The 27,924-nt window shown below is 40.5% G+C and overlaps 1 protein-coding gene across 7 annotated transcripts in view; it reads right to left on the reverse strand.

The window, feature by feature from the left end:
* ATF1 (activating transcription factor 1) overlaps positions 1 to 17,246 on the reverse strand; it is a 54,317-nt gene extending 37,071 nt beyond the window's left edge. For 3 of the 7 annotated variants that reach the window (XR_004351795.1, XM_032645935.1, XM_032645930.1), the window contains exons 1-2: positions 16,617 to 16,756; positions 10,082 to 10,180 (exon numbers count right to left, since the gene is read on the reverse strand). Coding sequence is in view for 6 of the 7 variants with exons in the window: in XM_032645935.1 (XP_032501826.1) it covers positions 10,082 to 10,180; positions 16,617 to 16,688 (171 nt within the window). In the remaining variant the exon portion in view is untranslated. The other 4 variants (XM_032645936.1, XM_032645932.1, XM_032645934.1 and 1 more) reach the window with 4 other exon arrangements.
* Between the last annotated feature and the right edge of the window lie 10,678 nt (positions 17,247 to 27,924).

The raw sequence follows: 27,924 nt of genomic DNA on the forward strand, positions 1-27,924 counted from the left end.
TTCTCATGTCAAAAATATGAATGGAATGAAAATCAATCTGTTTTAAAAGTGTTCTGGAGCCAAGCCTATTTGTTAATTTCTTAAATTATCCTCATTTATCATCATCCACTGCCTGGAGGCAACAAAGGACTGTGGTGATTATAAAGTCTGCAGTTGTAGTGGACACCATGATGCAACAGCCAGATCCCCTTTTCTCTGGTAAAAGACTTATTCCCCAGCTGCTGGAAGACAGCTGCTGACAGTGTTCAGTTGTCAGCCCTCTTCGGAATTGCCCTGGCTGATGAGAGTCACTCTGCCTGAGGTCACACATACCCCTTCCCGGGTCAGTCAAGATCCAATGCCTGGTGCATGCAGGAATATAAAGGCCTGGCTGGTCCCTTACCCCAATTCTGAAGAGCTATCTCAGCTTCTAATCTCCCTAGAGGGTCAGTTGAGGTCTTCACTGAGACTGAATCAAAGTCCAACTTTTCCCTCTGTTCAATCCTGCTTCCTCTATTCCTTTCTTTCCCTTCCACAGGTGGCAATCCCAAGAGGACCTCCTAATAAACCTCCTGCATGCTAATGTCCATTGCACTGTCTGCTTCTCAGGAAACCCAAGCTGTAAGAGAAGTCAAACTGCTGGAATTCAAATCATGTCTCTAGCCTTACTAGTTGTGTGACCTCTAAAATGGGGATTAGAAAAGCACAGTAGGTTGGTAAGAGGTTTGAAGGCATTAAAACATGTAAAATGCTTACAACACACTTGGCACACAGTGGATACTCAATAAATGTTACCTATTACTATCAACATCGTTCTCCCCATTCACACATAGTTAAAGTACACAATTTCTCTACGGTATGAGAATTACTGAAAGTTAGGAGCTGGAAAAAACTTTACAGATCACCAAGTCCGATACCTTTATTTCCAGATGCTGAACATCAAGTCTAAATAAGTGGGGACTTCCCTGGTGGCGCAGTGGTTAAGAATCCGCCTGCCAATGTAGGGGACACTGGTTCGATCCCTGGTCTGAGAAGATCCCACATGCCTCGGAGCAACTAAGCCCGTGCACCACAACTGAGCCTGCGTTCTAGAGCCTACGAGCCGCAACTACTGAGCCCACGTGCCACAACTACTGAAGCCCACACACCTAGAGCCCATATTCTGCAACAAGAGGAAGCCACTGTAATAAGAAGCCTGTGCACCGCAAGGAAGAGTAGCCCCCAATCGCCGCAACTAGAGAAAAGCCTGTGTGCAGCAACAAAGACCCAACGCAGCCACAAATAAATAAATAAAATGATTTTTTTTTTAAAAGTGATTTAATAAATAAGTTAAGTGACTTAGTCAATGTTCCAGAGTCACTAAGTGACAAAACCAGGATTCAGACCAGGTCTTAAGCAAGGTTGCCTCTCAATCTATATATACTTTGCAATTAAATGAAATTCATCAAGTACCGAGTCCCTCCCCTTCACCTTCTTGCCATAATTGAACCTCTGCTCTCCTCTGGAGAACACTGCCTCTCTCCTGCACTCATACCATGAGCCTACAGACAGAGTGGGTATTTCCTTTGCTCTTCATTGCTACTTCCAGGCCACTGTCCCAAGTTCTACCTGAAAACTCCCAACTTTGAGGCTCAGAGCAGTAGACTGTCCTTGTGGCAGTCATGTCCCCTCATTTCTTTAAGACTTTAGCCCCAGGATCACTCTATTCTCTCCAATACTATTCCTGATATAATTTGTGGTGATTTCAGTATGCAACATCCAGTATCCTTCCAGGTCTGGGCCAGTTTCTGATTCCTCTCCTCCAAAGCCCTGTCTTCTACCCTTCTTGGCCACCCACTCCCATTGTCATACCCTACAGGGTTTCTAAACAGGCATTTGGGGCAGGACAATTCTTCCACGTGCAGGAATATCCTGCTCAATGAAACACATGTAGCATCTCTAAATTGCCCATTAAATGCCAGTGGCAACCACCATCCCTACCCCCCTACATATTTCTAGACATCTCAGTGGGGAAGCAGTACCACTCCAGTTGAGGACTACTTACCTAAACCTTATCATTACCAATAACCACTCCTATAATCTCAAATTCAAGTATCCCTCTCTCTGAGTACCACCTACTTCCAACTCACTACCTCTACTATTTGGACTCTCAAGTTCTTGGACTCCACAGGAACTTATAATCCATCGAGTCTACTATCTTTTCCCTGCTCTTGACCCCATCAAGTCCCCACTTCTTCCTTATACAGCTTAAATCTCATGGTCCAGCATTATAATCACCGTATCACATAACCTTCAATGTCCTTGTCTTTTTTTGCTTTGCTGTAGTCTCTGGACCAAACAGCAACCTGTTAACTCACGTACTCTATGCCTGTAACCTGTATGCAAGTACCTGAATCTGACTGGAGAAAGACACACAACTGAACTGAATGGTCACACTTTAAGTTCATGATCAGTAACCTCAAGTGGACTGTTAATGCTCTCCAACAATCCTACTATATATCCCTAGTCCACTTACATTCTCAAAACATTTTATCTGACTGAAAAACAAAGAAGTTATCAAAAGAAAACTTTCAGAGTCCCTCATCCCCAATCTACCTACCTAACCTGTATGTGATTGCTTTCTTATTATGAATGAGGTACCTATGCTCATGTAAAATGAATTTTCCACTTGCAGACTAATGCTCATCCCCGCCCCTCCTGAAGGACATCATCCCAGATTGTCCTTTCTATATGTCCTGTGTCATCAAATATTATTGCATCACTCCCACTGGTATATAGACAGGCTGTTAATTCCTCCCATCATAAAAAGTAATAATAAAACTTCCATGACTTATAAAACCCCCTTCAGCACTTCATTTTGTAGATCCCTTTGCAGCAAAACTCCTCTCTACTCATTTTCTCCCCTCTTTTCTTTTTCCCATGTTCTCTTAGATCTAATGAGATTTTTATCCCCACTTCGACTGAAAACAGTTCTTGTCAAGGTTGTCAATGAACTCCATGTTGCCAAATACAGTCAACTCTTGTTATTTGTGGTTATGTTCTATGAAGCTGCCATGTACACTGAATTAGCAAATGCTGAACCATTGTTCCTAGGGGAAATACAGGGTTAGGTTGCTGCAAGCCTCTAGGCACAATATTTTCATCAACCGGTTAACGTATAACCTTGTTTTAAGTGTGTTTCTGTTTAAAGACACCTTTTTTAATACAGGCATACCTTGTTTTATTGCACTTCACTTTATTGTGCTTTGCAGATACTGCATTTTTTACAAATTGAAGGTCCGTGGCAATCTTGCTTAGAGCAAGTCTCACTGAAGGCACAAAAAGTTAGCACTTTTTAGGAATAAAGGTTTTTTTTTTTTCCCTTGGCTGCATGGCTTGTGGGATCTTAGTTCCCTGACCAGGTATTGAACCCAGGCCCTCAGCAGTGAAAGCTGGACCACCAGGGAATTCCAGCAATAAAGTATTTTCTAATTAAAGTATGTACATTGTTTAGACAGAAGGCTGTGGCACATTTTTTTTGATTGATTGATTGCTGTGTTGGGTCTTCGTTTCCGTGCAAGGGCTTTCTCTAGTTGTGGCGAGTGGGGGGTCCACTCTTCATCGTGGTGTGCAGGCCTCTCACTGTCGTGGCCTCTCTTGTTGCGGAGCACAAGCTCCAGACGCGCAGGCTCAGTAGTTGTGGCTCACGGGCCTAGCTGCTCCGCGGCACGTGGGATCTTCCCAGACCAGGGCTCGAACCCGTGTCCCCTGCATTGGCAGGCAGATTCTCAACCACTACGCCACCAGGGAAGCCCTATGGCACATTTTAATAGACTACAATATAGTATAAACATAACTCTTATATGCAGTGGAAAACAAAAAATTTGTGTGACTTGTTTTATTGCAATATTAGCTTTATTTTGGTAGTCTGGAATATAGTACTGTTAATTCATTAACATTGAACTTATGGTCAACAGCACTACAAGTCACACCTGAATGAAACTTATCTAACACATGTATTTTCTACATAAGGTACATCACAGCCTTCTTGCACTTAACACTTAAGCACTATGCTTAGAGGGCATTTTAAACAGCAACATTACCAACAAAAAGCACAATAATGTGAAAAACACAGCACTAACTAGACCACAAAAAGGAGGATTGTTCATAGTATGAGACCTAAAATTGTAAGACAGAGTATTGCATTGTTCGAGCTCAACTGAGAAAGTGACTCAAAATTTTCACTCCTCCACACATGTCCACTAATGACCACAAGAGTGCATACTGATTTTGGGGTTACAAATGAATTTTATCAAGTAGGTGAATTTGCAAATACAGAATCCTTGAGGGACTTCCCTAGCAGTCCAGTGGTTAAGACTGCACATTTCCACTGCAGGGGGTGCAAGTTTGATCCCTGGTCGGGGAACTAGGATCCTGCATGCCACAAGGTGCGGCCAAAAAAAAAAAAAAAATCCTTGAATAATGAAGATAGACTATATAATAGTTACTGTTACCCCTCATTTGACCTACCAGCAGCATTTTACATAGTTGATCATCACCTCGTTCCTAATTTCCATGATCCCCATTTTTCTTGATTTTCTTTTTACTGCTTTGGCCATCCCTCTTCAATCTCCCCAACCCCCAAATGTTGGAAAGTCCCAGAGTCAAATCCATTGACCTCAATCTCTGACTACACTCACCCCCAGTAATGTCATGTAGTCCCATGACTTTAATTACACTTATGTTAAATATTTAGATATTGTCCCACAGCTCTCAGATGCTCTGTTCTGTTTTTCTCCCCACTTTTTTTTCTTTTTTCAGTTTGGATAATTTTTGTTGGCCTATCTTCAAGTTCACTGATTCTTTCCTCAGCTGTGTCAAACCTACTAATAAGCCCAAAAACATAATTCATCTATGTCACAATTTTTATTTCTAGCATTTCCATTTGACTCTTTCATACAGTTTCTATTCCTCTGCTGAAATTTACCTCCCGTTCATTCATGTTGTCCACTTTTTCCACTATAGCCTTTAATATATTATTATTATTTTAAATTCACTATCTGATACTTCTAACAACTGAGTCATCCTGAGTCTACTGATCATTTTTACTTCTGACAGTGGGTGATTATTTCCTTGCTTTTTTGTATGTGCTTCATAATTTTTGCCTGAATGATGGACATCATGTGTAGTAAGATAGTAGAGACTGAGGAAACAGTATTCATGCCTAAAAATGGCGTGGTAGTTCTTCACTACTTCTTCTACTAGGCTTTTAGTGCAGGTGGTGGCTGGGGGAGGGAGGAGTCAATCTATTCAGGAATTGAGCAGGGTTTGGGTTTTGTTATGATTACCTTAAGTACTACCAGCTCTAAATTCCTCTAGTGTGACCTTCTGCTTAGGGTGGGGCCTGGTTTGCCAGAGGGTTTTTCTAAGAGATCCTCAGCTTTAGGCTTTCTCTGTGCACCTGACCCAGAGTGTCTCTCCATACTCTTAGCCCTCCCCAGGGATAAACTGCTATTGCTTTACTTGCTGCAGGAGCTGAGGGGAGACAGAGAAGTTGCTCTGTTATCCTGGCCTAGTCTCAGTCTCAGGAGGTAGGGCTTTCTCCAAGTAGTAGGAAAACTAATGGTCTGAACCCAGGAAAGTTTTCTGCCCTTCCCTCAGGGTTTATGGATTTTCTTTTTCTTTTCACTTCTACCCACACTGGAAAATGGGGTTTATTCCCTTCCCCCAGTGGCTTAAAGCTCTTTTCCACAGGGAAGAAGGGTCCAGGCAGGCCTGTACCACTAGAGAGGCTTTCTCTTGTCTCCCTTGCTTCCCCTAATCTTTCTCATGAGCAACTCTTGGGGATCCCTGGAGTGGGTGTTACCTACCCTGTGTCTGCAGCTCCCAAGGGTTCTATGTTCTCATACTAGCCTACACTTAGACTTTAGCAATTCAATAAAAATTTAGCTAAATTCTTCTCTTTTTTTGACCATTTTTAATTTCTTTAATGTTGTATCTACTTTATTTATTTTTATTCTTCGCTGCATTGGGTCTTCGTTGCTGCCCACGGACTTTCTCTAGTTGCGGTGAGCGAGGGCTACTCTTCATTATGGTGTGCAGGCTTCTCATTGCGGTAGCTTCTCTTGTTGTGGAACATGGGCTCTAGGCGCGTGGGCTCCAGTAGTTGTGGCTCTCGGGCTCTATAGCGCAGGCTCAGTAGTTGTGGCACACAGGCTTAGTTGCTCCGCAGCATGTGGGATCTTCCCGGACCAGGGCTCGAACCCGTGTCCCCTGCATTGGCAGGCGGATTCTTAACCACTGTGCCACCGGCGAAGCCTCAATTTAGCTAAATTCTTATTTCCCCCTGTATGACAGCCCTGCCTTCTTCCTGTGCTCTGCTACTGCTACGGGTGAGCCATGCCCACATGCCACTACTAATGTGTTGAAAGAAGTTATGATTTTTGTATATTATAGCTTACTCTTGTTTTACAGTGGGAGCAATATGCTTTCCAGCTTTCTACGTCCTAAATGGAAGCCAGAAACCACCCAATGAGTTTAAATACCACCTATATATCTACAATGCCTAAATTTACATTTCCAGTCTGGACCTCTCCCCTGGACTCCAGACCATATATATCCAACTACCTATTGGACAAATGTACGGTTTGGCAGACAAATTCTAAGGTGGCCCCTATGGTCCCCACCTTCTGGTGTTCATGTCTTTGTGTAATCCTCTCCCCTTGAGTGTGGGAGGGATCTGTGGCTTGCTTCTAACCAACAGAATAAGGCAAAGATGATGGGACGTCATCGCTGTGATTATGTCACATTTTATGGCTAAGGAATGGGCTATCATTCCCTTGATTATATTATATAAGACTCTGTCTTGTCAGCTGACTCACTCTCACTCTCCTGCTGAACTTAAAGTAGCAGGCTGCCATGCTGTGAACTACTTATTGGAGAGGGCCAGGTGGCAGCGAATCGCAGGCGACCTCTAAGAGCTGAGGGTGGCCTCCAGCTAAAAAAATTAAAGTTCTCAGTCCTACAGCTGCAATAAAATGAATTCTGCCAACAACCTGAGTGAGCTTAGAAGTGAATTCTTCTCCATTCTAGTCTCCAGATAAGAAGCCAGCCCTAGCCAACATCTTGATTGCAGCTTGTGAAACTCTGAAGCACAGAACCCAACTAAGAGAAATTTTAGGATAATAAATGTGTGTTGTATTGTTTTAAGCCACTAAATTTGTGGTAATTTGTTTTGCAGCAAGGAAAACTAACAAATAGTATCATAAATTTAACATGCCCAAAAGCTAAATTCCTGATTGCCAACATCTCCCCAAAAAGAAAAAAAAAATGTGCCAATGTTGTCCATCTCAGTAAACAGCAACTCCATTCTTACTGTTATTCAAGTCAAAAACTGTAGAGTCAATCTTGACCCCTTTTTCCCTCTACACCTACATCCAATCCAAAAGCAAACACTGGGGGACTTCCTTGGTGGTGCAGTGGATAAGACTCTGTGCTCCCAATGCAGGGGACACAGGTTCGATCCCTGGTCAGGGAACTAGATCATCCCACATGCATGGTGCAACTAAGAGTTCGCATGCCACAACTAAGGAACCCACCTGCCGCAACTAAGACCCGGTGAAACCAAATAAATAAATACTTTTTTTTTTTTTTTTAAAAAAGCAAACACTGTTGGCTTCACAACCAAATTATATCCAGAATCTAACTTTATCTCACCATCACCACTAATACCACCTTGGTCCAAGCCACTACTGTCTCATGCACAATCAATGTAACAGCCTCCTAACTGGTTTTCCTACTTCCACTCTACAAAGCAGCCAGAGGAATCCTATTAAAATATCAAAGTGGTTTCTCTGTAAAATATCAGTCAAATCAGGTTTTTACTCAAAAACCACTCCCAAGGTTCCTTATCTCACCCAGATTAAAAGCCAGAAATCTTACAGTGGCATACAAGGCCTACATTATCTGGCACTCTCCCCTGCCATCCCAAACCTCTCTGCCTCATCTTGTATCCCTCTCCCCTCATTCATCCCTCTCCTACCACACTGGCTGCCCTGCTGTTCCTTAACCATGCCAAGCACATATCAGTCTCAGAGTTTACAGCTGCTGGTCCATATAATTGAAGAGGTATTTCCACAGATACGACTTCTCAGACCACCTTACATAAAAAGGCAAGTCCCCATCCCCATCAACAACCCCCTATTCCTCCTACCCTGCTTTATCAGCCTCCACAGCACATATTACGAACTGATACATTTTATTCTCCCCAACACTAGAATGTATGTTCCATGAGAGCTGAAACTTTTGTTCACTGTTATATCCCCACCTTATACTGAATGACTGAATAAATATTACTGTTATTAGATACTTCTTCCTTACAGAAGTTAGTGTCTAATAAAGCTGTCAAGCCACAAGAATTTGGATCGCAAGTCAGTGACATTATTTTTAAAAATCACTATAAAATTATTTACCGCCTAGAAATGTACTTATTCTATCTCTGTAAATATGCTTCTGAGGAAACCTGGAAAACATTCACATCTAACCAACATAACTGAAATGTGTAAGTAAGCCAACTGAATTAAAACATTTCTGTGAAGGGCCCTACTAACAGAAGGTAAATGAAAGACTCTATCATTGTTTTTCCAGTACCATCTAGGGAAGATATCATTATTCTTCACAGATATAGCCAAATAACAGAGAAGGATACATCAAGCTTGAAGGATTAATCCTTTAGTTGCTTGGTTCTCTAACTTTTTCATCTCAAGACCCTTTTATACTCTTAAAAATTACTAAGGACCCCAAAGAAATTTCATTTATGTCAGTTTTTAATCTAATACTTACATTTAAAATTTAAACAGAAAATTTAAAACTATTTAACAGTTCATTTAAAAACAGCAACTGGAGAAAGCCTGCACACAGCAACAAAGACCCAACACAGCCAAAAATAAAATAAATAAAATAAATTTATAAAAAATAAAAACAACAATCATAAATCCATTACATGTTAACATAAATGATATATTTTCACTAATATGACTAAATATACCCCCCCAAATTTGTGACAGAAATGACACTGTTTTACATTTCTGCAAATCTCCTTAATGTTTGAGTTAATAGAAAACAGGTGAACTCTCTTATCTGCTTCTACCTTAAATATTTGCCATATGTGGTTTTGTTGAGGTATATGAAGAAAGTCTGGCCTCACTCAGGTATGTAGTCAGAAAAGGGGGGGGGTGTTTTAATTGTTTTTCCAGATAACTATGGATATTCTCCTGTGAAACCACATTAACACTTGACAGGTTGTAGTTTCTTAAAGGTTGTCTGCAATGTACAATTTGAACTCTGTGTATTCTGTTAACATTAAAATCCATTGGTGTATCTTGCATTCTGAATGGATCTTATACCATTCATGATTTTGTAACACAATTTTGTAACAAAAAAGTTGGTAGCTACTGGGAAGCTGTCAAGTTCATGATGGTGAATACAAGTTATCCAAAATTCTAATTTTCACTTGAAAGTTCAAATCCTGTCACTGGCAATACATAGTTTCAGTTGTTTTCCCTGAAGTGGGTCAGGTGCATGGATCAGACAATTTGAAATTTTAAAAATATCATCAGTTCTGCAATATGCATGTCTGTCAATTTAAATTCTCTAATGAATATGCCTATTTTCCAGTTCAGCAAAAATATTTCCTTTAAATCCACAATACATCTGTTGAATTGAAGATGGTTTGCCTCCTGAAACTATTAGTCTCTATTTCAAGTCAGCCCAAAGGGCCAAATAATTTTTCATTTGTCTTATGCAGCAACAAAATTAGTCTGAAAAAAAACCTAAAATAATCATGTACCGCATAAAATGAACTCTACCTCCCCAAGTTTTGAGAAGTATATACATGTTAAAACACTAAATATGCTATAACAGAAAATAAGACTGAATGATCTTGACAAGATATTTAAATCAGATAATTCATTCCTTCCATACATTTCAACATTTTACAGGGGTTTTTTTCTCTTTTGCTTGGTTCTTTTTTTGAACGTTAGTAATTGGTGATCTGCAACAACAGCTTAATCTGCATAACAAATATTCCTAACTGGCTCAATGTTTTGGCTGGTTCCTGCCTTACCTGTTGAGGAATATGAGAAATATGAGCTCCCTGAACTGTTGAACCAGACTGAGGTGCTGTCTCTGAAGCGTTATTCTTGTGAGAATCTTCCATAATCAACTGTAAGGGGAAAAAAAAAGTTAAAAGATGCTTTCTAACTTCATTTTCAAAAAATCTTAAGACATTTCTTTTCTTAATATGCATACTTTTTAAGAGGAACAAAACAGGCTTTTCTATACTAAGGGCTGAGCTCAATTATCCAGACTCATGTTTTCACACCTTTGCTCTGGGTGTGTAGTGACCTATGATAAGAGCTTTTAAAATGGAAAATAAAAAGTGCTACAGAATATGGATAGTATACTCTATAGTTGCTTAAAAATTGGTAACTTGGTTACCTCCACGGAAGAGAATTGGTAGCTACGGTACAGAGAGAGAAAAGAGATTTTCCTTTAAATTTTTTGAATTTTGATCCACATGAACATGTTTAAATTTAATAAATGGTATACATAAGATAGTCTTCTGTGCAGGAACACAAGCATTCTTTTCTCTTTTTTTTTCCTTTAAATTAAAATAAATTTTTTTTTTTTAATTTATTTTTGGCTTTCTTGGGTCTTCGTTGCTGCGTGCGGGCTTTCTCTAGTTGCAGCAAGCGGGTGCTACTCTTCGTTGCGGTGCACGGGCTTCTCATTGTGGTGGCTTCTCTTGTTGCGGAGCACAGGCTCTAGAGCGCAGGCTCAGTAGTTGTGGCGCACGGGTTTAGTTGCTCCATGGCATGTGGGATCTTCCCGGACCAGAGCTCGAACCTGTGTCCCCTGCATTGGCAGGCGGATTCTTAACCACCAGGGAAGCCCAAGCATTCTTTTCTACAGTCTACGGAACAGTTTTTCTTTTCTTTTCTTTTTTTGGCCTGCAACATGTGGGATCTTAGTTCCCGACCAGGGACTGAACCTGTGCCCCTGCAGTGGAAGTGCAGAGTCTTAACCACTGGACTGCCAGGGAAGTCCCCTAGGGAACAGTTTCTAATTGCATACATAGTTTAATATAGAGAACTTATTGAGCAAAGGTTGAACAGAATAAATAAATAAATGAAACCATAACTAAGGAGTTTCTGAAGATCTAGATGATCTAGATAATCAATTGCAGGACATGTAGGCTGGGTAAGAATGAGAATAAATGGGTTATAAGAGATGGAATATGTCAAAGAGGAGAACTACTTAGAAAGAGGCTGGTAAAAGATTTGGGTAGAATTTAAGGTTTTTCTAATTATGTGAAAAGACATAAAAAGAGAGAGGGCCGGCCAGCAAACAAATGAAAAGATGCTCAATTTCACTAATTATTAGGGAAATGCAAATCAAAACTACATTAAGATATCACCTCACACCCATTAGGATGGCTAATATTTTTTTTTAAAAAAAACAGAAAGTAAGTGTTAGCAACGATGTGGAGAAACTGAAACATTTTGTGCACTGTTGGTTGGGAGTGTAGAATGGTGCGGTCACTATGGAGAACAATATGGTGGTAACCCAAAAAATTAAAGATAGAATTACTATACGATCCAGCAATCCCATTTTGGGGTGTATATCCAAAAGAATTGAAAGCAGGGTCTTACAGAGATATTCGTACACCTATGTGCATAGGAGAATTATTAACAATAGCCAAAAGGTGGAAGCAACTCAAATATTTATCAGGGGATGAACGAATAAACAAAATGTGATATACATACACAATGGTATATTATTCAGCTTTAAAAAGAAAGGAAAGGAAATTGTGACACATGCTACAACATGAATGAACTTTGTGGACATACGTTAAGTAAAATAAACCAGTCACAAAAAGACAAATTCTGAATGCTTTCACTTATTTAAGGTACTTAGTAGTCAAACCGATAGAAACAGTAGAATGGCGCTTAATAGGGACTGGAGGGAGGGGAGATGGGTAGTTGTTGTTTAATGGGTATGAAAAAGTTCTGTATATTGGCGCCACAATAATGTAATGTACTTAACACTACTGAATTGTATACTTCAAAATGGTTATGATAGTAAATTTTATTTTATGTGTATTTTACCACAATTCAAAGAATTTTTAGAGAGAGAGGCGGCAACTAGGTACTTAGCCCTTAGCGTCATTAATTTAATAATTGTGAAGTTTAAGCCTGCATATTCTTTCTTCTCTTTTTTTTCCCGTTTTGGACAGCAGAAAATAAATTCATTCTTAACTCTGGATTGATGCTGTTTTTAGCCATTGAGAAAAGGTATAAAATCACCTCAAACATAAAGTGTTTCTAATGCTTTTCCCTCTAAATATGTCACGAGCCTTTTTTTCTAACATGGAAAATATAGAACAGAAAGAAAAAGGATGATAAAAACTTAATTATAATATTGTCTAATTTCTTTTCAGTCTTCTCTTTCCACAACTTTTAAAAAATCATAAACATACTGTACGTACAATTTTGTATCCTGTTTTCATTTATCACAAATATTTTCTAGGTTTCAAATAGAAAAATATTTAAATGCTACATAATATTCCATCCAGTGAATGTACATAATTCACATTTTTTTACCAAACAAAACAATACTGAGATTAATATGTTTAGCATATAAAGCTTTTTCTGTAATTAAAATTATTTCCATAGGATATATTCTAAAAATGAGAATTACTTGGTTGAGGAGTATGAATATTTAAGGTTTTCTGAAAGAATTATAGTCCACCAGAAGCGCATGAGAAAGCAATGGGAATTTTTTTTTTTTTTTAAGAATTCAGGGTTTTTTTTTAAAGTCTTTATTGAATTTGTTACAGTATTGCTTCTTATGTTTTGGTTTTTTGGCCCCGAGGTGTGTGGGATCTTAGGTCCCTGACCAGGGATCAAACCTGTACCCATTGCATTGGAAGGTGAAGTCTTAACCGCTGGACCACCAGGGAAGTCCAGTGAATTTTTTAGTCATGACTAACCTGATAGATGGAAAATGGTACATTGTTTTACATTTCTTTAATTCTCTATTAGTTATGTGAGCTTTCTGTTCATATTATTTGTCCATCCATCTATCAGATCTTGTGTTTTCCTTATTACCCTATATTATTTCTTCATATAAATTTTATTTCTTTCATTTTGATACAAATGTTTCCAGTATGATGTAACTATGATTTTAAAACTTTAAATTCTTACAAGTTCATCTAGTGTTTCCCTTGTTTGAACTGCTTTTAAGGGAACTGCTTGAACTGCTTTTAAGCTATATATAGTCCCTTCTTTAGGAAGAGTGCAGTGATTTTTAATCTACACTAAGAGAAGTGTAATTCCAAAGACTAAACATACAGACAGCATCAAAGATGGAATTTTATACTTTCTACATACTATCGCTACTGAAAATGCCTTTTTAAACACTCCATTTCAGAAGACATAAGAATATAGAGAGAAAAAAAAAAGATGTAGTGCTAAAGCACTGAAAGAAACTATAAAAGATTTTATAATACCTTGCTAAATTACTGAAAATGATACTTTTCTGTTTCACTGTGACTCACTGATTTTCCCCCATAAGAATATTATTAAGAAATTTTATATCTAATGGAAACTAACATCATCAACAAAACATCTGACATTTCATAGTAAAAGCCACTACAGTCAGCAAATAACACTTTGGACAATTACTACAACTATATTTCCTACAGAAAAGAAGACAGTCTATTTTCTGGGTTTTTTTTTGCGGTACTCGGGCCTCCCACTGTTGTGGCCTCTCCCGTTGCAGAGCACAGGCTCCGGACGCGCAGGCTCAGCGGCCATGGCTCACGGGCCCAGCCGCTCCGTGGCATGTGGGATCTTCCCGGACCGGGGCACGAACCCGCGTCCCCTGCATCGGCAGGCGGACTCTCAACCACTGCGCCATCAGGGAAGCCCTCTATGATTTTTTTAAAGAGGAATTAACTTATAAGTTTTTTTTCCAAAATGAAAGCAGCCTTTATACCTTCGGCTCATTATTAACAATACATACATAGTTTTTTAGTGATGTTATCAGAATGTAACCTTTATTTGCTTACTTTTTAAAGCTATTATTCCTAAAATTAAGGTTAAGATTAACAATCTGTTAAAAACTTGCTCAACACAGAATTTTATGCATACATTTTCTGTAAAAATAAAGTAAGCCCCAGGCAGCAGATGGAAGCTTAACATGAAACAATCCCAAGTTGGGCAGAATCACAAGTGGGCAGTGAAACACAGCTTCAAAAGCACCATCAATGGGGTAGTTCCCTGGCAGTCCAGTGGTTAGGACTCGATGCTTTCACCGCCGTGGCCCCAGGGTTCAATCCCTGTTTGGGGAACTAAAATCTTGCAAGCCACACAGCGTGGCAAAAAAAAAAAAAAAAGAATCGAACTGGATTTCAAATGAATAAAATAAACAGACTGAAAGAAGAAAAAAAAAGTACCATCAATGGGAATGGATTTGGGGAGCTAAATCACAGCAGGCTGCGATCCTGCTGACATATGAAAAACGTTAAAGTAAAGGCATGGCACTTTTAAGAAAGCTTGTTAAGAAAGGAACATATGCTAGGCACTAAACTAAGAGTTCTTTATATATCATCACCTGGATTCTTCATTATTATGTTTTTGGATCCCTATTTTAGAGATGTGTAAACTGAGGATCAAAGGAATTGCCATTTCTGTGGATCTCACAGTAAGATGTGAATGCAAGATCTGAAGCCAGAACTGTTTTAAGCCAAAATCCATGTTCTTTCATTCCACACTGCCCCTCTTCCAAGAATACCTTCACATCCCCAACTTGTCCACCTGGCAAACTCATTTTCAAAGTTTCATCCCAAACATTATGTTCCCAACTGCTCTAGGTCCTTCCTTCCTTAATGCTTGTTCCACTGTGCCTTGCAGATATTTCTAATGAGGTTACTTAACATTCTGAACTGTGTTTATAGGCATGTCTGTTTTCCCCAGTCTTAAGGTGCCTAAGAACAGGGCCTCTATCTTGTGAATGTATGCTCTGTGCCCAGCAGACTGTCACGTATGCAGTAAAATAGTAAACATCAACAAATATAGTTTTCTCATCTGATGAATGCAGAGGGTCTTAAGTTTCTCCACCTACAAATGATGTAGAAGCCTGCGGGCAAGAAGTCTCTAGATCAACATTTCCACAACTTAACTCACAATCTCCCCTCAAAATTGCTATTAGTCATACTGAATTTGTTTCAGATCTTCAAATGTGCCTGCACTGCTTTCTCTCACCTTCAGGCTTTCACGTATGCTATTCCGTCTGCCAGAAACACTATTCCTCTTCAAGCGGCCTATTCCTATAAGTTATAGTTCCAGGCAAACTTTCATGACTCCTTTAGACTGGTCTAGAAGCTTTGGCTGTATCCCCACAGCACATGCTTCCCCCACCTTTCATGGCACTTATTATCACAGTATAGTAATGGCCTGTTTTCTGTCTCTCTACCAGAATGCAAGCTCTAGGGAGTCAAAGACCACTTCCTGTTCCCAATATAATACCTTGCACTCAACTACTGCTGAATAAATCAATGTGTTTAGTTGGGCTTACCTACTTAAAACTGATAGAAATAATGGTTAACAAAATATCTTCAGACAATTACTCCAGCCTAGCTTTAGGAACAGGAAAATTCAGGCACAACACCCTACCTTAGAGCTGAAAATTCATTAGTATAAATAAATGGGATGACATGTGAAAAAAAAAAAGCATTTTTTGAAGGTACTACCACCTACTGGTGATACAGTAGTACCGCACAGATGTAGCACAGACGAAGCCGAACCTTAACGGACAACTGCAAATAACAGACCTAACATATTCGTCTTAGCAACACAGTAGTGATTCTAATTGAGACACCGAGTAAACTGCATATTATAAAGTCTATAGGAAAAACAGCATTTTAATAAAACTGCATATTTCTGTTGGTAATGAAATTTTCAGGATAAAACGAATTTTGCGAACATAAGCAAACATAGTGTACAAACTCTTAACCACAAACGAGGCCAGTTTGACAGATGCTTGCCAAATCTATGCTGAATAAGCCTCAGAAACGTAAAGGCTCCCAATGACTATTTTAGCCCATTACGCCTCAAAAGCTGACAAAACAACAAGTGATTACCATCTACAATAATTGTAAAGAGATCAAGGGGGACGCTCCACGGCGTAGTTGACGCTATGAAATACCATGCTTACTTTTGTGATACAGGAGAAAATCAAAGAGAACGTTTGCTCAGTTTGATCGTCTGTCCGGGGGTAAACAGACGACCTCTGTCACTCCACACTCCCCTTCCTCGCCTGCCGGCTGCACCTTTCCGTGACTGTTTAGGGTGTGTGTGATTATTCTACGTCTCCCCACTCGACAGGAAGCTCCCAGAGGATAAGGGCTGGCTCTGCCCACACAGCGAGTGTCCTGGGCCCCGCACCCCGAGGGCGCCCGGCGCGCTCTGCGGGGTCCCGGGCGGAGATAACCGGTCGCGGGCCGCGCTCCGCGGAAGACGCGCGGAGGCCAAGGCCACGCCGCCCTCCCCGCGGCTCCCGCCCCAACCCCGAGACCTTCGACGGAGGGCGCTCGCCTTGGGCCACAGAGCGGCGGCTTCAGAGGCGAAAGCCACCCTGCGGCAGGAGGTCTTCGGTTTATTTTTCATTAGGGGGGGCAGCAGGCGAGAGGGAGGAAGGAGGAGACCGTCGACTGAAGGGGCACCGGGGTCCAAGGCAGAAGAACCGGAACCGCGGGCAGCCCCTCCCCCTTCCGCCGCGCGCCCTCCGCGCCCCTCCCCCACCTTGGCCGCCCCGCGCGACCCCCACCAGGCGCGCAACCCGGCTTGGCGTCCCCGCCGGCGCCGCGCCCCCGCGCCCTCCCCTTGCCCGGGGACAGGGGAGCCCGTCCCACCCCCGCCCCCCGCTTACCTGTGGCTGCCGCCTCGCCGCTGTCCGGGGCGGGAACTTCCACTCCCCCCTCCCAGGTGGATCCGAATTCACTACCCACTTCCCCACCCCCTCACTTGGCGGGGACGTGCCTTTCTCGGGGGTCAGGCGGGGCGGGGAGAATCAGTGTCACGTAACAGCTAACTGTCCTAGGCTACCGTTTCCTCGGCAGTCAGGGCCGCCACTGGCGGCATGATCTACACCAGGCCGGGGGCGGGGGAGGGAAGGGGGGCAAAACTGAGCAACTAAGCGTGGGGGGTGAGGTTAGGGCCGGCCCTCCTTGCGAGCCGCCGTCCTACGTCACCGCGTTGCGCACGTGACGCGCCGCCATCTTGTGCCGGGGCACTCCGGGGTGGCGAGTTAGTATCGCGGAGGTGTTATTCTGGCGAGAGCGGGGCGTAACAGTTACCTGCGGTTCCTTTTTACTTCAGGAGCTCTGTCCCCACTCCCACACGTGTTTTCGGAGGCCAGCACCTGCTCGGGGTGTCAGGAGACCGCTCGGTGTGGAGCAGTTTTCTTCGGTTGGGGCGTCGCGCTCAGCCCCTACTTGCTGTGGCCTAGAGGTGTAGTTCTCCCCGGCCTTGACCCACGCCTGACCTGCCCGCCTCTTGTAGACAGAGTGACTTGAAGCTTGAAGGCTTGTCCTCAGCTTTTCTTACCACCCAGACTAATGTTAATCCCGGAAATCTGCGTTAAGAGTTGTATCTTTCAACACACGTGAAAGGATTAAAAAGCCACACCCACATGGTACTCGTAGGGTTAGTGTGTTAGTGGGACTTAAGTGTGTCACGCTGAAGCACAGATTTACCCCAGCTTTTAAACTAGAAAAAAGTTACGTAGGATCGAGTGTCGTAAAATAAAATCACACCGTCATTTTAATACATTACAGAAACTTTAAAAAATATTATTTAATGTGTGTTTACCATTATGGAGAAGGGATTATGCATTATTCTGAATTTTTTTTCTTTATTCATTTCCTTGCAAAATCTTTGATGGCTTTCTAGTGATAATAAACAACAAATGATAAACCTTTCAGTTTGCTCTTGATAGAAAGTTCCAGAATTTTTCTGAAATTTTACTAGTTTGAGATTGCCAAGTAAAACTGATTGAGTGGATAGAGCCGTTCCTGGTTTGACCTTCAGGGCCAGATAATGTGATTTAAAGCTCAAGAGTTACTCTGTGCCCGACTGTCCTAAGAACTCACTAATGTTTATCCGTTGTCGTTCATTGACTACCTATTAAAACCTACAATAGGCAACTGCCCTTACTTTACATTTTTGATTAGGCAAATCACCCAGCCTCTCAAGTGTCTCTTCTTATCAAAGTTGGGAAAAGTGTAATACTCATCCCATATCCCAACATTATTTAAAGGATCAAAATGTCATATATCACAGAAAAGCAAAGTGCCCTATAAAGGTAAGGTGTGGAGAAGAGATTCTCAGACATCGGCCTTTCATGATTAACAAAGTCCAGCGACAGTCGTTCTAGAATCCAGAATATTAATGGCTGGGAGGCTGGTTCTAAGTTTATTGTTCTTTTCTTGTTGGGTTGTTTCTTCCTTAGAAGACAGAATGCTTAACAAATGTTGATCAGGACAAGAGGGATGGGGAGACTGAAAAACGTCATCAAAAGAAACTAAATTACTGAAACCTTCAAAATGTGCATGGACTTCTCCTTCTTTAGTTCCTCTTCCACCCATAAAGTATCTTAAGTCTAAATCAAATATTATGCTGTGCAACACTGCCACTCACAAGTATTTCCACCGGCCTTGTTTCTCATAGAAGTGTCACAAGCTGTACCTACTACTCTTCTGCAACTTGAGGAATAACTGAAGATGAAGAAAAAAAAAGTCTTGGTTATGATGCACATAGTTCTATCCAAATAGTAAGAGTTTTAAAAACCAGATGGACAGTTCTTTGACTTCAGAAGGGAGGAAGTAGTGTGAAACAAAGAAATTTAACTTTCAATTACATTTCAAAGGTAACTTTTAAAATAAACTGGTCAAGCCAGTGGTGACACCTCATGGGCTCTCCTGGAGTACTGTTTTCTAGTTAGGAGAGAGGGACATTATAATGAAATGGGTTTAACAATACTACCTATCCCATGCAGTTTTGTAGACTGAATGAGTTTAACACCTGTGAAGTTAGAGCCAATGCCTGACACAGAGTAAGCACTAAATAAATGTTGGATATTAGTATGGAAGATACTGCAATATAACTGCTGGAAACTTAGCTAAAAACATGAATTGGCTGCACACCCTGAGAAGCCTCATGGGTTAACAAAAGGACTGAGCTGGAGTGGAGGACTTGAGAGCTGTGAAACAGTATCTGGAACAGGGTAGCTCTCAAAAGGCAGAAATTATTTAAAGCTAGTAAATGTAGGCTTTGTGGTCTAAAAATAGGCTTAATTTTTTTGTTGTTGTTTTGTCCTTTTTCAATACTCAAGTCTAAGCTCGCAGGAAAACCTAACTAAGGGGACTTCCCTGGTGGCACAGTGGTTAAGAATCTGCCTGCCAATGCAGGGGACATGGGTTCAGTCCCTGGTCTGGGAAGTTCCCATGTGCCACGGAGCAACTAAGCCTGTGCGCCACAACTACTGAGCCTGTGCTCTACAGCCCGCGAGCCCCAGCTACTGAAGCCCGTACGCTCCAGGGCCTGTGTGCCACAACTACTGAAGCCCATGCCGCCTAGAGCCTATGCTCAGCAACAAGAGAAGCCACCGCAGTGAGAAGCCCGTGCACTGCAATGAAGAGTAGCCCCTGCTTACCGCAACTAGAGAAAGCCCACGTGCAGCAACAAAGACCCAATGCAGCCAAAAATTAAAAAATAAATACAAAAATTAAAAACCTAACTAAGGATAGGTCCTAAATGCCTGCAGGAATTGTATGAACTACAATCGTACTGTTTCAGCTAACACTCTTAAAACAGAGTTGTCCCAGATAACTTAGCTCTGAAACTTTGCTGCTTCATCTTAACTATGCTTGAATTGAGCTCCTAGAGCTAGTCTGTGAGGCCCTTGGAGTAGTGGACAACTACAGGGCTGTCCATCTATCCCTCCTCCTTTTTATGGAAACTTCTCACAGTCATCCATATCTTACCAACAGTGGGCACCTGACCCAAGCTGGGCCATCAGAGTCTCCCCTATGGAAATTTGTCTTTGGACAAAAATTAGTCTTTCTCTAGTTAAATGATCCGAAAGCTTCGGAGCTTTGTAATGAGCCTCTTCCACCTGTGAATGATGCAGATGAGCTGAGAGCTACCCAGTGGCTTTGTAGGCCCCAGTTCTAGAACCTGCTGCCCGCCTCAGCCCTTAGGTTCCATGAGCCACCCTTTGTCATTCTAATGAATAGCACTTTTCTATTTAAACTGGCTTACTTGGATTGCTATTATTTCTAGAATCCTAACTAATACACCTGGATACAGGAGAAATTATTTCCATGTGACCTCCTCCCTTTCTGTGTACCTCACCACTACCCCTTAAATCCAACCTATCATTATTTCTTGCATTGTGAATTGCAGTAGACTCCTAGCTGGTTCCACTAGAAAAATCCTGCAGTGGACAAGTACTAGTTATTGTGCTAGTTGGAGTATATGCAATCAAATTATCTACCTTCAAGATTATGATTACAGAGTGGTAGCAGGACAGCTTGGAAATGACATTCAGCTTACTGGAGGAAACTTCTTTATGTTGGTCAGAGCAGCCTGCAAGTATCATGCCGCTCTGTAAGCCCCCAGGTGATGATGCTGAGTGAGGCTCAGAGGGCAGGATGGTCAAATTCTTATCCAGAAAAGGTCAGTCTATTCACATGAGAACAAACCACTAGCCCTGCTAGGATGGAGGAAGCCTAGTGTTGTCAACTTACTATCAAGGGGCCAATCAGTCTCCTAAATAAATAGTGCCACCTTGGGAGCTCAGTGTTGGTCTCTGTCAATATTTACGTGAAGATTCAGAGACAGCAGTAGCTACGTCAGCCTTGGTAAGTGGGAGTGCGTGCCGTTGGGCCTCTGCATAGCCTCCATCTCTACCGCTGTATCTATTCCATTCATGTGCTTATTGTGCCAATACTGAGATGGCCAGTATGTGGCTGACATCAACCAGCCACGTCATTCTGTCTATTAGGATGTTCAGTGTCTCTTCCATGGTGAATTCTTTTTCATGGGCATTGATATATGAAGCAAAGATCTTCATCATCTGCCTTCCCTCCCCTATATCCATCCATATACCTCTACTCCAGACCTTGTTGCAGCCAATCTTCCAGTCATTTTCCTTTTAAGACACTGACCAACTGGCCAGGCCATTTGCCACTGCCCATGAGTTCATATATATTCTCACTTTGAGCCACTTCTCCTTCCACACAAAATGGGTGATCACATTAAATATCTGCCAATTGGGAAGATTTCCACTGCAACTGCCTTTCAAAGTTACCCCTGAAAATGGTCAGAACCCACCTATAGCCAAACAGGCTTTTTACACCTGCTTCAGCTGGAGCCACCCCCATGCACCACTATGGCCATAGGTGTGAGCTGAGTGAAGAACACTTAGGTGCAACTGCAGTGGGTAACAGTGGGTTCTGGGTAGTCTCTGCACGCATATTGCTTGTGTCCTCTGATTCTGCTTAGGCTTGGTCCTAGGTGTAATGTTCTTGTCATGATGTCTTGGTGTTGGGCCCATCTGACTTTACGACTTGGTGCATTTGACAGAATCCAGTCAATGATGGCCAGTTCCAGATGCATAGTCACTTGGGGTCCCCTGGTCAAGTTTTCCATCTCTATCATGGCCCCGTAGCACACCAGTCGCTATTTTCAAAAGGCTTACAATTCTCTGCTACAACTGGCATATTCTTGCTCCTGGATTTCAATAGCTTGCATTGTGATTCTCCTGCTGGGTCTTGCCATAAACTTCCCACTGCTTCTTTTTCCACGACTGTCACCTCCATGGAATCTGTAATATCACATGACTCCAAACCTTACTTAAAGCGGTCACCTGGTATTACTTTTTCATGGGCATTATTACTAGGCAGAGCAGTGTTACTAGGCATAGAATGTATTGTCCCCAGAACCTGAAGAAGCACACCAAAGAGTGTGCTTCCTTCTTTGAGAAAGGGGATGCAAGATGCAGTAATTTGTTTTTTTTCTGTCTTAGGGGATATGTCAGCACGCCCCTGACCACTAGACCTCTGAATCTTCCATAGAGTTTATTTCCCATCCTCTGGATTGCGTGCAGCTTACCAAGACCTTCAGTGTACTAACCACTTCTTGTTCTGTCTGTCTGATCAGAGTGATGTCAGGTAATGTAATTCTGGGGCAAAGCTATAAATGTATGTTCCTGTCCCTTCTATGTGAATGTGAACTACTTCTGATTCTTTAAAAAATTTAGATATAATTGACATATAGCATTATGTTAGTTTTCAGATTCAATATATGTGTATATTACAAAATGATCACCACAATAAGTCTAGTTACCATCCATCACCACACATAGTTGCAAATTATTTTCCTTGTTATGAGAACTGATTCTCTTTCTTCATTGGAATACAAAAAGACACATTTGTCAAATCAATGGCTACATACCATGTACCTGAGACCTTATTAATCTGATCTAGCAAAGATACAAGTACAACAGCTATAATTGGGTCTACTATCTGGTTGAATTTGCAGTAGTGCACTGCCATCCCCCAGGATCCAAGAATTTCTGCAGGGACCAGACTGGTGAATTTAAACAAGGACCAACGCCTCTGAATCTGACATTCTTATGAACGGCACTAATCTCCACCATTCCCCCCCCGAGATGCAATATTAATACTGTTATTGTTTTATTAACTTGGCTGGGTTGGGGACAGTTTCAGAGGTTTTCCCGTTTCTGGACTTTCAATTCTATTCCACCGATTGATAGGTCTATCCTTATGCCAGTATCACACTCTCCTTATTATAGCTTTGTAGTAGGTTTTGAAATATGGACGTGTAAGTACTCCAACTTTATTCTTTTCCAAGACTGTTTTGACTACTCTGAGTCCCTTACATTTCCAGATGAATTCTAGGATCACTCTGTCCATTTCTGCAAAATAGTCAGCTGGGATTTTTATAGAGATTGCATTGAATCTGTAGATCAATTTGGGGAATATTGCCATCCTAACAATATTAAATCTTCCAATCCATGAACATGGAGATGAACTTCCGTTTGTTTAGGTCTTTAGTTTCTATCAATGATTTCATAGTTTTTAGTATACAAGTTTGTACTTTGGTTATAATAAGTAATCTTTTATTCCTTTTGATGCTATTTTAAATAGAATTTTAAAAAAATTTTATTTATTTTTGGCTGCGTTGGGTCTTCATTGCTGCGCGCGGGCTTTCTCTAGTTGCAGCAAGCAGGGGCCACTCTTCGTTGCAGTGTGCAGGCTTCTCATCTTGCTGGTTTCTCTTGTTGTGGAGCACGGGCTCTAGGCGTGTGGGCTTCAGTAGTTGTGGCATGTAGGCTCCAGTAGTTGTGGCTCGCGGGCTCTAGAGTGCAGGCTCAGTGGTCGTGGTGCATGGGCTTTGTTCCTCCACGGCATGTGGGATCTTCCCAGACCAGGGCTCGAACCCGTGTCCCCTTCATTGGCAGGCAGATTCTTAACCACTGAGCCATCAGGGAAGTCCTAGAATTGGTTTTTAAATTTCATTTTTGGAATGTTCGTGGCTAGTAAAGAGAAATAATATCTTTTTTATTGATCTTGTATTCTGCAACCTTGCTGAACTTGTTTAATAGTTTGGGTGTGTGTATTCCTTAGGATTTCATATATACAAGTCATTTCATCTATCATACTGTCTACAAATATTAATGTTTTTCTTCCTTTATATCCAATTCATATAGCTCATTCTCTTTCCCCTAATTATGCTAGCTATAATATTAAGTACAATGCTGAATAGAAACAGTGATAGACAGTAAGCATCCTCAACATAATCTTGACTTTCATGGTAGTGCTTCTAAAGTATCACCATTAAGTATTTTTTACTGTAGTTTGTAACAGATGATCTATCTATCAAAGAAGTCTTAATTTCTCTTTCTGCTATTCCATTGTTAGTTTATAGAAATGCAACAGATTTCTGTATATTAATTTTGTATCCTGAAACTTTACCGAATTCATTGATGAGATGTAGTAGTTTTCTGGTAGAGTCTTTAGGATTTTCTATGTATAGTATCATGTCATCTGCAAACAGGAAACTATCCTATTTACCATCACATAAAAAAGAATAAAACACCGAAGAATAAACCTACCTAAGGAGGCAAAAGTCCTGTACTCTGAAAACTAGAAGACGCTGCTTAAAGAAATTGAAGACAACACAAACAGACGGAAATATATACCACGTTCTTGGATTGGAAGAATCAATACTATTGAAATGACCATACTACCAAGGCAATCTATAGATTCAGTGCAATCCCTATCAAATTCCAAAGGCATTTTCCACAGAACTAAAACAAAAAAATGTTTATTATTTTTTTTTAATTAAAAAAATTTTTTTTTTGGTCACGCCATGCAGCTTGCTGGATCTTAGTTCCCTGACCAGGGATTGAACCCAGGCCCACTTCAGTGAAAGCGCTGAGTCCTAACCACTAGACTGCCAGGGAATTCCCCAAAATTAAAAAAATTTGTATGGAAACACAAAAGACCCCACATAGCCAAAGCAACTTGAGAAAGAAAAATGAAGCTAGAGGAATCAGGCTCCCTGACTTCAGACTATACTACAAAGCTACAGTAATCAAAACAGTATGGTACTGGCACAAAAGCAGACATATAGATCAATGGAACAGGATAGAAAGCCCAGAAAATAGACCCAAGCACCTATGGTCAATTAATCTACAACAAAGGAGGCAAGAATATATAATGGAGAAAAGTCTCCTCAATAAGTGATGCTGGGAAAACTGGACAGCTACATGTAAAAGAATGAAATTAGAATGTTTTCTAACATCACATACAAAAATAAACTCAGAATGGATTAAAGACCTAAATGTAAGAATGGATACTATAAAACTCCTAGAGGAAAACGTAGTCACAACACTCTTTGATGTAAATCACAGAAATATTTTTTTGGATCCGTCTCCTAGAGTAATGGATATAAAAACAAAAATAAACAAATGGGATCTAATTAAACTTAAAAGCTTTTGCACAGCAAAGGAAACCATAAACAAGATGAAAAGACAACCCTCAGAATGGGAGAAAATATTTGCAAACGATGTGACCCACAAGGGATTAATTTCCAAAATACACCAACAGCTCACACAGCCCAATATTTAAAAAAAAAAAACAAAAAAAGATCAACCCAATTAAAAATTGGGCAGAATATCTAAAAAGACATTTCTCCAAAGACATACAGATGGTTAATAGGCAAATAAGATGATGTTCAACATTTCTAATTATTAGATAAATGCAAATCAAAACTCCAAAGAGGTACCACCTCACACCAGCCATAATGGCCATTATCAAGAAGTCTACAAATAATAAATGCTGGAGAGGGTGTGGAACCTTCCTACATGGTTGGTGGGAATGTAAATTGGTACAACCACTATGGAGAACACTATGGAGGTTCCTTAAAAAACTAAAAATATAGTTACCATATGATCCAGTGATCCCACTCCTGGGCATATATATCCAAAGAAAACTATAATTTGAAAAGATACATGCGCCATAGCAGCACTATTTACAATAGCCAAGACATGGAAGCAACCTAAGTCTCCATCGACAGATGAATGGATAAAGATATGGCATATATATACACATATGTATAATGGAATATTACTCAGCCATAAAGAAAATGAAAAAATTCCATTTGCAGCAACATGGATGGACCTAGAGATTATCATACTGAGTGAAGTAAGTCAGAGAGAGAAAGAAAAATATCATATAATATTGCTTGTATGTGGAATCTAAAAATATAATACAAATGAGCTTATTTACAAAACAAAAACAGACTCACAGACAGAAATCAAACTTATGGTTACCAAAGGTGAAGGGGCGGGTAGGGATAAATTAGGAGTTTAGGATTAAAATATACACACTACTATATATAAAAAAATTGATAACCAACAAGGACCCCTACTGTATAGCTGTATAGCTCAGGGAACTATACTCAATATCTTATAATAACCTATAATGGAAAAGAATCTAAAAAAGAATATATACATATATATGTAACTTAATCACTTTGCTGTACACCTGAAACTAACACATTGTAAATCCACTATATTCAATAAAAAAATTTTAAAAGGTCTTCTTCTATTCCTTGCTGTTTGAATTTTTTCCATTAGTCAATGTTGAAGTTTACCTTTTTTTCCCCCTCAATCTATTGAGATGAGATAATCATATGGCTTTCTCTTTTAAGCTGTTGATAAGAGGTATTATATAAACAGATTTCTCTAATATTGAACCATCCTTGATTTGACCCTCTTTGATTTTCATGTATTATCTCTTATACACTACTGGGTTTGGTTTGCTAGTGCGGAAGATTGAATTTTCCAATATAGTATCTCCAGACATACACACAGAGGTATCTGCCAAACCACATGCTCCTTTGCAATGTGACTTTGCTTCTCTCTCATCAAGATGTAGAGTCATCTCTCTTGCATCTGGGCTGAGCAGTAGAATGCAACAGAAGGAACACGCATGCCTTCCAAGAGTGGATGAGACATTTACAGCTTAACGCGATCCTCTTCTGAGGATCCTTTTCAGAACCCAATTGCCATGCTGTGAGAAGTCCAAGCTATGAGGAAAGGCTACATTAAAGTGCTTCGGTCAACAGTCCCAGTTGAGTCCAGTCTTCCAGTTATCCCAGCCTGGGCTTCAGATATGTGAGCAAAGAAGTCTAGATGATTCTGGCCCCAAGCTTTTCAAATCATCCCCCCCAGACATAAGAGTCCTCATAGCTGAGGCCAGACATTTTGGGACAGATATAAGATGTTCCCACTGTGCCCTAACTCATGATGCACAGAATGTATATATGCATGACTTTGTTTTATGCCACCAAGTTGGGGCAGTGTACTACATAGCAGATAACCAAAACAGCTAGATTTTATAATTTTGCATCTTTTCACAAGTGAGATTATTTAGAATTTTAAGACACTGCCTTAGTCTGATTTTGGTATCAAGGTTATACTAACTTTGTACGATGAATTGGGTGGCTTTTTATTTTATATATGAAAAAAGGATTACCTGTTCCTTGTGGGTTTGGTAAAAATCAGATTTTTCTACTTCTTGAGTGAAATTTTCAAATCGCATAGTTTCTAGAAAATTATGTTTCATTTAAAATTCAAATTTACTGCAATATTATAATAATCCCTCAAGATTAAAAAAATACTGTAGCTGTATTCTCCTTTGTGTTTCCTACTAGTTGTGTGTGTGTGTGTGTGTGTGGTGTGCATACACAAGTTTTACTAGAGATTAGGTTATTTTTAAGAAATCAGCTTCTGGTTTTGTTGAACCTTTTACATTTCCTTTATTTGTATTTATTAATTTCTGCCTTTCATTATTTCCTTCCTTCTACTTTTGTAGAGGGCCCTTTTTTTCTTTTTTTAGTTGAATACAACTATTTTATTTTTAGTCTTTGTTTCTATGAGTTTCATGTGAATTTCCCTCTTACATCTGCTTTTTAGGAATTCCCATTATTTGCAGATTCCATGTTACTTTTTGTCAGCTCTATCATATTTATTTTAGAGATTATCTCAGAAATGAATATTCATCTCTGTAGACTGAGAATGGAGGTTCAGAGAAGTGAAGGAGGTCATCAGTAGGCCTCTACTAACTTCCTACTATCAGGATCTTGCCTCTTTCCAGTTTTATTTGAAAAAATGTGCTTCCTCCCCTTAAAGGCTAATCGTTCCACCTGTTCTCTGGATCCCCACCCCTCTTACTTTCTCAGTGACCTTGTTTTGTCCATTATCCCTCATTGCCTTATTTGGAAACTTTCCCTCTACTCAGCAATATTT

The sequence above is a fragment of the Phocoena sinus genome, chromosome 10 (assembly GCF_008692025.1).
Source record: "Phocoena sinus isolate mPhoSin1 chromosome 10, mPhoSin1.pri, whole genome shotgun sequence".
Lineage (NCBI taxonomy): Eukaryota > Metazoa > Chordata > Mammalia > Artiodactyla > Phocoenidae > Phocoena > Phocoena sinus.